The sequence below is a fragment of the Blennius ocellaris genome (assembly GCF_963422515.1).
Source record: "Blennius ocellaris genome assembly, chromosome: 17".
NCBI classification, from domain to species: domain Eukaryota; kingdom Metazoa; phylum Chordata; class Actinopteri; order Blenniiformes; family Blenniidae; genus Blennius; species Blennius ocellaris.
In genome coordinates this window covers 19,343,885-19,357,318 of record NC_137666.1, presented here as the reverse complement: position 1 = coordinate 19,357,318, position 13,434 = coordinate 19,343,885, and the positions used below count along the sequence as shown (strand labels likewise).

The 13,434-nt window shown below is 42.5% G+C and overlaps 1 protein-coding gene across 2 annotated transcripts; it reads left to right on the top strand.

Moving 5' to 3' along the window:
• The first annotated feature begins 4,370 nt into the window (after positions 1–4,370).
• On the top strand, positions 4,371–13,326 carry ncmap (non-compact myelin associated protein). Of its 2 annotated transcripts, XM_080513389.1 has the most exons (5): positions 4,371–4,552; positions 9,200–9,269; positions 11,152–11,243; positions 11,562–11,646; positions 12,308–13,326. In XM_080513389.1, the coding sequence occupies exons 3-5, from the start codon at positions 11,165–11,167 to the stop codon at positions 12,582–12,584; spliced, it is 441 nt and encodes a 146-aa protein (XP_080369515.1). In that variant the 5' UTR covers positions 4,371–4,552; positions 9,200–9,269; positions 11,152–11,164; the 3' UTR covers positions 12,585–13,326. The 2 variants fall into 2 exon arrangements, with proteins under 2 accessions (XP_080369515.1, XP_080369514.1); XM_080513388.1 differs by lacking the exon at positions 9,200–9,269.
• Positions 13,327–13,434: the final 108 nt, after the last annotated feature.

Genomic DNA, 13,434 nt, shown 5'->3' with positions numbered 1-13,434 from the left:
TCACGTTTTCATCACAAGGAATGATTTTTTTTTTCCCAACTGACACTTGTGTACAAAGTAAGCAAAAAGAAATGTACTTTACCAACGCGGTCCCAGACGCTTATGTTGCATATTTTGCTCATTTTCTATGAACATAGGAACTTTGCTGTCGGGTCTTTGATGAAGTCTTTCGTCACATTTTGAACTTGCAGCCTACTATCAGCTGATTATGCTCATTTCTTAAAAGCATTTCAGTGTTTTTGTCACAGGGCTCTGAGCCTGAAACTCCATTGTTATTAGGCAGCATGCAATCTGAAATTACTGTTGTGCTATTTAAAAGTATTAGTGAGCAGAACAAGTCTTTGTGCATGTCTTCAATGTGTTCTCCCTCCTCCAACAGGAACAAAAAAAAAGAAGAAGTCTTTGAAAAGACAAAGTCAGAAGCACATTTTAGTCTTTCTTTCTGGTTGTGTCTATTTTATTTTTTTTTTCCTCCCTGATTTCGACTGAAGCTCAACACCTGGTTAGCCTTTTCACCAGCATACTGCAGTGAGTGAACCTCTCCATGACCTTCTGCTCGGGTCAACCTTTCAGGCCTTCATGTGTCCTACTGAATAGGCACAGGTTGAAAGAATAAAATCTATTTTTTTTTTCTTTTTTTGTGTGTGTGTGTGTGTTGATCTTCTCTTCTGGAAGATGGGATGCAGCACCACAGGCTGAGCTGACCAGTTGATTGGTGGAGCTGCTGAGGCGAGGATTTTTTTTTGTTTTTTGTTTGTTTTTTTACTCTCTGTGTCTGAAGAAGGTGCACTTCTTGGTGAAAGCTGAAAAAAAATTATGTATATTTCTGTACATATGCCAAGTTTTTTTCTATTGCTGAGGCCAGTCCCAGTGTGCAGTCTGTTATGGCTTCTCTTGGCAATGTTGTAACGAATAACGTGTAACAAATCCTGAAGATGCTCGATCAAAACCAACTGTCATTGTGTTGTGTTCAACATGGACTCTGTTTGAATGTGTCTTTTTTTTTGGTTTGTTTTTCTGGGGAACTTCTACTAAATCGCTCAATAATACAGTTTATCACTGTTGTACTGTTTCTGTTGAAATCTGACTCGTGTGTCTTGTATCGTAGGAATCCCAACAAAAAAAAAGAAGAAGTAGCAAAACAAGCAATAATTTACAGTTCTATAAAATCAATATGTGTATTTTCATGTTCTGTACTTATTTCTCAGAGATGGTCTCTGTCTCTTTATGGTATCTGCTTCTCTTTGTGTAGTATAATAGTCATTTGTTTCACATAGAAAATACATAAAGACTTATTCTTCAAAGCAATGTTGACTTGTCTTTATTTCAGTGTTTTGTTAAATGAGTTTTCAATCCAACATGTGTGCCATTCAGCGTAAAGAAAAGTGGAAATGTGGGCAAACTATTTAAAAAGTATTAGGGCCACTGAAGAAAAAATACATTCAGAGGCTAAAAAAATAACCAAAAAATCTTCATGGCACTTCAGAAAAAGTCGAAAATCAAAGTCGAGACTTTGTTTGTTTTTTTCACAGAGAGACGTCGGGCCATCTCTCGTCATTTGCCCATGGATGTGAAATCACATTAAATCACTTAATTCTGACTATATAGGGTTGCTTACTTGTTATGGGCCGACACAGGATTTCCTTGATTAATAATAACACATTTTATAATCCGTGCCTTTGTCCTTCGTGGTCGACGAACCTCCGCGACGGAACAACGCTGCAGCTGCACTGCCTTATAGTCCTAATACTGATAACTGCACTGTGGTTATGAGCTGAAGTCTGAGGCGTCTTTTCACCACTTCATTAAACCGCCTGAGATGCATATTGTAGAAGCAATCACACGCGCTGGCATGTGGACAGACGGACTTTGAAAAAAAACAACCAAAAAAACCAACTTTTTTTTGTCTGTGAAAAGAAAACCGTCGACTTTGATTTTTGACTTTTTCTGAAGTGCATGAAGACATTATACTCTTCCGTAACTATTTGACACAAAAGTGCCAGAAATATATCATTTCTAATCTGCTGTCAGCAGAGATTCTCCCCCTCCAAGGGTGTAGGATGAGTTTTAATTTGGAGGGTGGACATCTCAGATCTGTCAATAGCTTAGATAGAAATGTTAAAAATTAACTACACTACAGACCATTCAGAAAAAACTACTTCTCCCTCTTTCTCCTGAACAAAATGGTCTTAATTAAAGCATAATGATTATGTCATCACTGGACTGTATGGTTACTAGCGACATAAATATTTCGGTAGCACAAAAACACATTTTCTAGCATATCCAGGTGCACGGTTTAATGTTTTATTAGTCAAAATCCATTTGATTGTGGTTTAAAAAAATGCTTTTATTTAGGTTGTCTGGTAATTGAACTGGTCCTTTCAGTAACAACTTTCTGACATTAAAAAAACAACACAAATAATGTAGAAAAACGAATGATTCACTTTTTAATACCTCATTAAAATGCAAAAATGTTAAATTTTAATATTAAGTGACTATACTCCTTAATGTTACGCCACTTACTGAAACCTTCAGTGAAAAGAGCGATAGACTGAGCTCAGCAGGCGGATTTATGGAGAAATATTATCAGAGTACTTTGCATTGACCATTCGTGGTAGAATGTGGGTGTGTTCAGGGAAGATTGTGAACTGTCACACTTTCCTGGTAGACTGTGAATCATAAAGGGCAAAGTGCATGCAGGTGTGCGTATGCATGCTTTTATGAATGCGCCATTTTTTTATTAATTTTTTTGTAGGAGCATGCCATTTTCAGCTTTTGGGTGAACGTACGCTTTCAATGTGGATTCTAAGCAACGTTTTTAGAAATGAGGCCCCAGGTCTGAAATCCAATCAAACAGATCAAGAACTGAACAATCGCAGCAGTAATTCAGGATAAGCTGTATGAGGCCTTCGAGCTTTGTAAACTCATAAACGTGCTGGTCTGTTAGTCAGACTTCTTATTTTTCACACTTGATTTCCAACCAGCTGTGCTGTTTGTTTTTTTTTGGAAACGTGTGGAAGTCGACCCTCGACGACTTATGTAATGGCCTGAACACACGGAGACGCGGCGAAGCTGCGAGCAGCACTTCCAGCCTGCGGCGCAGAACTGAACAATGTGTGTGTGCTCAAATGAGGCCGAGTTACACTTTCTCACAACAGCAAACACTGGCTGCCTTTATAGTCCTGGGAACCACCGAACCCCCAGAGGAAACACTGAGCCTCATGAGGTGATAAGCTTTTTTTTTGTTGTTGTTTCCAGTGAAAATGTCGCATGTTCATTGCGCAGCTTTATGTCAACGCAGCCCAACTGAGTTGACCTACAATAGAAGAAAGCTGAAAGAGATATTCCTCTGCGAGAAACACGCCCAGTACCCTTTCAACAAGAAGCTCACTTGGTTAATTTTCAACTACATGTGCACAGTGTGTGTGTGCTAAAATGAGTGAAATCACACACACAGAGCACCTGCTGTTTGAACTCAAACAATTAAGAGTTCCAAGACTGTGAAAGAGGGAGAGTTTCACTTGAAGTATATGACAGGACGGCAAGCTTTACGGCCAGAAGAGACATTGTTATAGGGGCATTATTGTAGCAAAACTAACTTAACAGTTCCTTAAGGAACTATTAGTCCCGTGTCTGCCCAGAAGAGCACTTGGCTCTCAGAGTGCAGCTTACTGGAGGTTCCTATAGGGTTTCTAGAGGTAGAATGGGAGGCAGAGCCTGCAGCTTTCAGGCTCCTCTGATGTGGAACCAGATCCCAGTCTCAGTTCGGGAAACTGACACAGTCTCTACTTCTAGGAAAGACAGGTTTGCCTATTCGAAGATGTAATTTTGGCCCGCCAATTGAGACAGAGCTGCCGTATACAGCGGCGTGTGGCTGCAGAGCTTCAGCTTGCAGACCTCTGGCATGAAACGATTGTTGAGGTTAATGTATAACAGGTTGCTTGAGAGGTGTTCGGTATAAATAAACACGCAGACACCACGTCATGGAGGTGAGATGGAGAACGATTTGGAGAGCTCGTCATACTGTGAGCAGGAACAGAGGAGAGGATTCTTCCTTTTGATCAGTGTCAGCGGCGGCGGCGGCACGCCTCTGTGTCGGCTGGATGGACCTGAAAAACCTGCTACCTCAGATTATTACTCAGCCCCGAGCAGCCGGAGCTCCGAGTGGGCAGGGGAATAACCTCCTCCTCACTGTCTTCCTCCTCGTCACACACACACACACACACACACACACACACACACACACACACACACACACACACACACACACACACACACACACACACACACACACACACACACACACACACACACACACACACACACACACACACACAGAGGCACCTCTCCCTCTCTCTTTGTCCCTGCTGGACTGAGACTTGTCCTATCTGGGACATTTTCCGGAGTGTTTTCCACACAGAAGTCTCTGAACAGATCTTTTGTGTTTGACGACCCGGTGGACTATGTCCTCCTCAGTGGGCTGAGAAAGGGGAGGGGGGGGCTTACCACCAGCCAGGCTCCCGCCTGGACCACCTGAAGCAGCTGACATTAAGTAAGTGACACTAACCAGTGATTTTACTAATACTGTGTGTGTGTGTGTGTGTGTGTGTGTGTGTGTGTGTGTGTGTGTGTGTGTGTGTGTGTGTGTGTGTGTGTGTGTGTGTGTGTGTGTGTGTGTGTGTGTGTGTGTGTGTGTGTGTGTGTGTGTGTGTTCATGAGGACAATGTGAGCAGTGTTGACTGGTCATTTTTTTTTAAACCAAACTCGTTCAAGTACTCAGACTAAAGATCTCTTTAAATCCCCACCTGACGATATTACACATTAACGTTGACAATAAACCAGTTCGTCAAAGTGATTTTCTTTTATTTTTCTTCTTCTTCTCTTTTTTATAACCTTATTTGAAAGGGACAGTACTCATCAATCAAAGACTTGTCGGAAGACTACAAAGAAAAAAAGGGACTGTGAATAAGTCCCAAGTCTGATCTTAAAACTTACAACTTAAACAAAATAGAAATAGGAATGAAGTGGCGGGTCTATTGTGCATGACAGAAAGGAAAAAAAGAAAGGATGAAGATTAGATAAATATATTCATATACATCTTGTCAACATGTGTATATGTGTATTTATATTGTATACATCTTTGTGTTGGTTCAGTTATGTGCTTTTAAATAATCATAACATATTTGGTGTTTTCTTCGTTCAATATCAACTGGTCCTACAACTTGACCTCGTGACCCGTCCCTCCAAAGAGGGGACACCTGTCTTGAGGGGACACTTGCCCTTGAATTTAAGGGCGTCCCGACATCATACCCCTTCAATTTAATACCAAATAGATGGGGCAACTAAAAGGACAGCTGAAGTAAAAAGAAAATGCATTACATTTACCAACAAAAAGGTCACAGTGATTCAATAATCAAAAGTAATTCCATCTTAATTTACATGTCTTGCCTTGGAATTATTTTAATATCTAAAAATCTATATAAAGGAAAAAAAAAGAAAACATCTTACAACTTCTTCTGTTATATGATCATGTCTGGTTCTGTAGAGGTGCACAGATGATAAGAAGACAACAAGAAAGCTGTTTTTTTTCCACACATTAACCTTCTTAATATAGTCTTAAATCTCACAGTTGGTTTTAGAAGCATCTGGCACATGAATCACTGCATCAGACGATTAATGTAAAGACTTCACCCAAGAAGAACGAGCCCCGTGGGACACTAGTAGAGATGCTACAAATGTACAGTGCACACGGTTTTCTCCCTCTTAAACATGATTGAACCAATTTAACTCGATCATTGTTGATTTTCCCCCCTCTGTTGTGTGGTTCAGCTCTTACATAGCCGTGCTCATCCAATAAAACGTCTTATTATTTTTTTTACGGAGAAAACAGGCTTTGTGCTCTTTGAAAAGGCAAGTTTTAAAATCAAATAGTTCCTTTCCCTCTCTGAGGGATTACATCGCGTGTGTAAATGTGTACGACGACCGAAGCCAGGAACTATTTTACGGATTTAAGCGTCACTGAATCATATCAACGTCCTCTGTGGGTTTTTAAAGTGTCACTGAATCAATTATCTTCATGACCTCAATTACAGGGAGGTTATTTAAGGTAGTTTAGTGACATCCTGTAAAACTCTGTCAGGAACAGTTCAGTGTCATGTTTGACGCTTCGGCAAATGAAAAGTCGCCTTTACTTTCCTGAACTCTCAGGTCTTCATTGACCATCATCAAAAATCTATCAAGTGTTCAATTTAGACTTTCAATGATTAGTTGTTGTTTTTTTTTGTGACAGACGTCTTTGTGAAATGTGGGTTTATTTAGAGTCTTTTCCTTAAATCTACTTTTAACAGGTCAGTTAAACTTGCATAAATTCTGAAAAATGGCATCCGTACTTTTACCTTGATGTAGAAATAGACTTCATTCTGTGCTTTGATTTGAGGATCGTGACTTTGAATGGAACAAACTGAAAGAAAATCTGACTTTTTTGTTTCTCGGGAGCTCTGTTAGAGCTGTGAGTCCTCGTTTCGCCCACTGAGGCGAATAAACTTTATTGCTAAATCCTGTTTCACTGAGAACAAACAAAACCGGCTGTATGTCCAACACGTGACGTCTTCACTTGGTAGAGGGACACACTGTCAGGTCTGTTTCTTTTTTCTGTGTCTCACCTCGCGTTTCCAATCAACCAATGATCTCCTCCCTCTGTGTGCTTCCCTTACCTGTGTGTTTAAACCCCTCAGTCGTCTTTATTGTCTCGTCAACGTGTCTCGCCTCTCGTCACCCTTGTGTCTCCCGCGTTCCCTCGTGTTCCCTGGACTGCAATAAACCTGGTTTTTATGGAACCGTTTTGAGTCTGCGCTTGGGTCCGTCAGCGCACCACCTGCGATCGCTGACACAAACTAGCTCCTGTGCATCTTATTAACCTGCTTCAGAGCTCAAATATTGACCAAGACAATCAGGAACTGAATGGTTCCTGTTCTGAATGGCGTTGACTCTTCACAGTGCCATAAACATCGTGTTCGCTGAGGGTGGAAGGAAGGATGTGGAGCCTGTGGTGGTGTACCGGAGTGGTGAATAGTTACAGTTGATGGAAGTAGGCATACATATTCAAGAACCACAACCAGACCGACGTCGTCACAATATTTAGTTAGGAATTCCTTCACCTATAAAATACAGAACACAATTCTTTTATCAGACTGACCGTGTTGAAATAACGACTCTGCTTGTGGATTGTCGGTAATCGTATCTTAATTCCCATCGAGTGAGTCACATTATATCGAAGTCTGTACAAACAACTGAATATAGTGAAGGCCTCTTCTGTGCAAAACTCCAAATCCTCCAACCAGTGCATTATCAGGGTACAATAAGTGTCTGTGGTCAATCTCTGACTGGAAACTCATCCCAGTTTACTGTGGGTGCGGGCAGGATACACTTGGACAGGATGCAAGCCGCAGAGCAAACAACCACACACTTGGGTCGGATTCGAACCCCTGACCTTGTTGCTGTGGGTTGAGAGCGCCACCATGCGGCACGAGCGAATATGCAAAGTAAAAACAAATGAATATGAATACGTATATACAGAGGGAGCAACACGGATGCATGGACAGTAAAGTGCATATATAATGGTCTATAGGACGGTTATTACATGTTTAAAGGCGACGGCTGTGTTATTGTGGGGAAAAGCTGCTCCTCAGTCCACCTGACCAAGTCCTGAGAGGACGGAGGTGAAAAGGACGTCTCTTCTCATATTGTGTCAGCTCAAGTAAATGTTTTTGGGAAAGGGGAGCCAACGGTCCGTTGAGCCGTCTTGATGACGTACTGCAGGTTATTCTTTTCTGCTGCTGCACGACTTGAGTAGCAAACTGTTCACCTGTGATGGAACATGCTTCCTATTGTGCAGTGGGGAAATGTTGTCAGCAGCTGTTGTGGCTGCCGAGTGTGTCTTAGAGGTGTCTCAGGAAGAAGACAGGCATGTGTAACCTGGGGGAACAGTGGGACGGAGCAATGGGACAAAGGAATGGGACGCAACAGTTGGATAGAGCGATGGGACAGAGCAATGGTACACAGTGGTGGTATGCAGCTGTAGGTCAGAGCACTGGGACCCAACAGTGGGACAGAGTTGTAGGACACAGCAATGGGACACAGCAGTGGGACACAGCAGTGGGACACAGTAGTGGTACACAGCAGTAGGACACAGCAGTGGGACAGAGCAGTGGTACACAGCAGTGGGATGCAGCAGTGGAATCCAGCAGTTAGATACAGCAGTAGGACACAGCAGAGGAACAGAGCAGTTGGACACAGCAGTGGGACACAGCAGTGAAATCCAGCAGAGGGACACAGCAGTAGGACACAGCAGAGGAACAGAGCAGTTGGACACAGCAGTGGGACACAGCAGTGGGACACAGCAGTGGGACACAGCAGTGGAATCCAGCAGAGGGACACAGCAGTAAGACACAGCAGTGGGACACAGCAGTCAGACACAGCAGTGGGACACAGCAGTGGGACACAGCAGTGGAATACAGCAGAGGGACACAGCAATAGGACAGAGGAGTGGGACACAGCAGGACACAGCAGAGGGACAGAGCAGTGGGACACAGCAGAGGGACACAGCAGTGGGATGCGTGTGTGCTTATACGTGTGATTTAAAGCTGGACGTCAAACAGGAAGTTGTGCTTTGTTTACCAGAACTGCAGTTTGAGTTCATTTACTGAATTTACAAAGTGCAGACACGTCCTCACTGTCTTTAAAAGAACTCTTTTTCCTCGTTCTTCGGTTGTATGTTTGGGTAATGAGATTGATGTGGACGCCACAGCGTTAGTGTTTCCAGCCTGAGCTTTACTAATAGCTGTGCAAACAGCCCAGCTGATTGATGTCATTTATGATCTCTGTTTGAATGGCCTGTCAACACCTCGTCAGTTGTATAATATTGACTGTGCAGCAGGAAGCTGGACAACACATACAGCACACACAATAAATAATCAGTGAAGAAATTCGGCGAGATCCTCTTCCTGTGCGTGTGTGTGTGGTGAAATGGTAGGTTCCAGATGATTTCTGATTCATGTGACTTTGACAAGTCGTCAATATGATTTATCATATACATAAATTGAGAGAAATAAGTGTCTTCTATGAGTCGCCCACGTCTCTCTCTCTCATACTGTTTATTGACTCCGTGTGCTTGTTCTTCTGTCTATGTAACAACGATCAGCCTGTAACGAGGACGAGGAAGTCGAGGAATAACCGAAGTTCACTTTTCTAAAGCAAAGGCGAAGACAAAGGTCTGTAACCTGCAGCTGTGGAGCGAACGTCTGTATGTACAGCTCCTCTGTTGGTTCACCACTTCATCACCACTGTGTCTGACTTTAATGGAACTGAAAAAAAAAAATAAAAAAATAGGTGAGAGCTGATGGAAATACCTGAGCTGAGGGTTTTCCCTGAGTGGACGGGACCCAGACAGAGAGCAGGTCTGTGCCTCCAGCTGTGTGTTTTAATGGAACTTCTCCTGAGGAGAGATCTGGGAGACACACCTGTGACACTGCGGGTCAGATAGAGACGAAACAAAGCCGCTCCACAAAAAGCTGAACGTCTGAAGACATCAGTTTGTCTGCAAGAGCAAAAACTGTTCTGACACCGGAACTCAATAAATGAGTGCGAGACTTTATTTAGGTTTAAACTTGTTATTTTACCAAGAGGACACTTTGGAAACGCAGCATTTGTCAGTTTGGCATTTTGTGAACATTCAATAGCGATAAAAGAGTCATTTATAAAGAGAGTCTGCCTTGTGAAAGTGAATTATAAATAATATTTTCAAACAAAAATGTATATTTCTATCAATAATTTTTTTAATTATTATTATTTCTTTGGTCAGTGTTCAACCAAATGAAAATAAACAAGCAATTTTTCATCCATAGGTTGACAAATTTACAGGCCGAAAGGGTTGAGGCTGAAGTTAAGCACTTATTTCACCGACCCCTAGTTAAAAAATCAAACGCAAGATGTAGCAACACATAGCAAGACATCAGACCCTGAACTCAAGCTTCATAGATGAATGAAGAGTGAAAACATAATAATACATTTCATTTATACAAGTATACACAATATATTACAAATACACATGTCTTCACATCATTTCATCTTATAGCTGCACAAGTATATACACGGAAACACAGGACTTGGGGGGGGGGGGGGGGGGCACGGGACTCGAGGCAGTTTGCATTGACCATTTATGGTCAAAAGTGGGCGTGTTGAGGGCGGGGGATGAACTGCGCAACCTTCCAGGTAGACTGTGATTTATAAAAGGGAAGTGCGTGCAGATGTGCGTACGCACGGTTTTATTGATCTGAATCTTTTTTGGCGCATGCCATAAAACATATTTATATATATGTTTTATATATATATATATATATATATATATATATATATATATATATATATATATATATATATATATATATATATATATATATATATATATATATATATATATATATATATATATATATGGCCTCAGTGCCTCAGTGCAGACTTGTGTCATCAGCAAATAGAATACAGTTTAGTTTTTTCATGATCTTACGGACCTCATTAATATACATTATAAACAATTTTGGGTCCCAATACTGAGCCTTGGGGAACTCCATGTGTAATGCTCTTTTTATCTGAATCTACGTCAGCCACATGCACATACTGTTCTCTGCCACCAAGAAAACTTCTCAGCCAGTGAAGAGCAAGACCTCTGACACCATACGCACTGTGTGGTCTGTGGCGTCAAAGGCTGAGGTCTATAAAAACACCAACAGTAAACTCCTTTTGATCAGTCGCAGTCGTTTCCTCCTCCACCAGTTCCATCGCTGCCATAGAAGTAGACCTATTTTGATTTAAAGCCAAACTGTTGTTCACTTAGATGCTTGTCAACGCAACTACCTACCTAATCTGGTTGCAAATAATTGTTCTAAGATTTTAGAGAACTGTGGCAATTGATTGAATGCTTGATGGAGCCACTACCCAGAAGCCAAGAGCCACCTGTGGCTCTACAGCTGCAGGTTCCAGACCTCCGACATCATGACAAAAACACCTAAAACAAACTTTACGAGGTGTGCCGTACAGACTTGTGTCCAGAACTTCACGTTTGCTTGTCAGTTGCTTAAAGATTTTCTCCTGCAGGTCATCTCTGAAGATGCAAGCGTCCACTGCCGCGCCCGTGACATCAAACACAACCACCATCACCAAGTCACAAGAACAGATCCTCATCCAGAGTGAGCCCCCCACACGACCTCCCCTCTGTGTTTCTCCTTCCTTTCCGAAACAGCAGTCACACATTTGAACAGTCGGATGGATCACGGTCCTCGTAAATAACAACTGCTTGCATAATGCTGTCTGATGGAGATTGTAAAGGGGTGGCCCCGGTGATTTTAATAGCAAACATGTGCCATGTTTTGTTTATCCCGGTCATGCCGTTGCTAGGCAACAGCAGGACTTCCTGTGAAGGAGCCACACAGAAAGTCAGACCTTAAAACGAACGCGAACGCCCCAAACCAGCCGGCCATCATCGTGTTTTGCCGCTTTCTTCTCAGGCTCTGGGGCCATGATCGCCGTCATCGTCATTGGCATCATCCTCATTCTTGCCATTCTGCTGATCATCCTGAAGACGTACAACAGGTGAGGCTTCATTCCTGCCGGAGACAGGGCCCAGCACGTTGAAGGACTTTCTCAAGCGATCACTTTATTTCTATTCCTTGAAAGACAGGCTCACATAAAGGTTGCCACTTTCCCCGTGTCGTTGCCAGAGGTGCACCTTTGAGCGGAAGCCATTTATTGTATCCCTACTTTGCGAGCAGGTTTTCCTTTCGGCCTTGCTAATTCGTGTGTTCAGTACCTTGCCGCAGGACAGCCATCGGACCTCCGTATGGAACAGCAAGGCCTCACGCTCTGCTCCCATTTCCTCACACAACGACAGGTCGTGTCTTTACAAAGTTTACCATCATCACCCAACACACGGGGGGGATAGGTCTACTGGTAAAGTCTCGGCCACAAGGGGCCCCACGATGTAAGAAGCAGAGCAGTAACAGTCACGTCTGGGTTTATTTCCTTCACTCTGCAAACGAAGCCTTTAGACCGATCTTTTCCAAAACCACACCTTCGACGTCTGCAGACACGTCATCAATACGTCTGGAGATTGTGTTATCTGCGACAGGGACAAAATAAATCTCACAATTTCTTTTTTTTTGTCTAAATCCTCCAAAAAATCTTTCTGTAAAACATGGTGGGATATGACTGATATTCCCTCCCCTTGTTCATTCATGTTTTCCTATGCCGTCAGGAGGACTCATGCCTCCAGGGTCCTGGGCGTCAGGGGCTCCAAACCACGTCCCAAAGCATCTCAGTCCACCTCTCAGAGCAACATGCCCCTCAGCACCATGGGCGTGAGCTCTGTGTCCGGCAGCGTCGGCCTCTCCGGCCCGGCCACGGAGAACGGCTTCAGGCTCCCCCGAGCGGAGCTCAGCAGCATGGAGGAGCAGCACATGGAGCAGGCCAGCACCAACAGCAGCTCCACCGCCGTCACCATACACAAGCACCCATCCATAGAAAACACATAGCAGCCGGGCACGTCCCTGACGCGACGCATCTATGCCTCCGTGAAGGTTGAACTGAGACTCTCGTGAAGGATTTCTCTGGCGAAAGATCCGTGTTTCTCTGTGCCAAGGCTGAATGACGACTGCCACGGCGGCACACTGTGGCCAAAAGTGTTGCTTTAGGCTTGAATGTTAATACAAATGTAATAAAGGAAGAGATAATATGAAGGATGGTCGTACTTTGACTGAGCAAATCTGTGTTATTGTCATCAATTTAGTCACCTTAAAAACAATGAGATTTTCTCCTGAACAGGATTTGAGCCACTGGGAAAACAGCCTCATAAAATATGTTTCATTCTCACCCGTCTTCTCAAACTTCAGAAGTTTCCCTCTCAGAATCAAATCACAGTAAAATTGAAGGGGTTTTTTTGTTGGTTTTTATTTTTAAATTTCAGACCATTTTAAAATTCAATATTTGACTTTTTCCTTTTTTTTTTTTAAATCCTCAAATGACATGCTTTCCCCCCCTTATTTTCAAGTGTCTGGCTCCTTCTTCAGAATGCTGGTATCAAGTTAAAATTTTAAATTTTTTCTCCTCAAATGTTTTTTCGTCTCTGATTAAAGTCATAATAAAGCTGACATATTTTGAGGAATGGCACTAACCTACTACTACAGTCCGGCTTGTATTTTGAAATATTGAAAAGTTTTTCTTACCGCATTAAAGTTTTTTGTGAAATAACTGTCGGCCTTTTTAATCAATAATTACTTTGCACTTTATTTTATTTACTCTTATTACTTGTACTGTTTGTGGTTCTTTGTGAAAACAAATGACAATAAAAAATGTTTAATGCAATGTGTGGTTGAAAGTAGTTTT

Bases quoted from the DNA above. Each gene is read 5' to 3' on its own strand.
- ncmap (XM_080513388.1), top strand. From the start codon at position 11,165: ATGCAAGCGTCCACTGCCGCGCCCGTGACATCAAACACAACCACCATC. The intron at 11,244-11,561 runs GTGAGCCCCCCA...CTTTCTTCTCAG, and splicing joins AGAACAGATCCTCATCCAGA to GCTCTGGGGCCATGATCGCC. The intron at 11,647-12,307 runs GTGAGGCTTCAT...CTATGCCGTCAG, and splicing joins ATCCTGAAGACGTACAACAG to GAGGACTCATGCCTCCAGGG.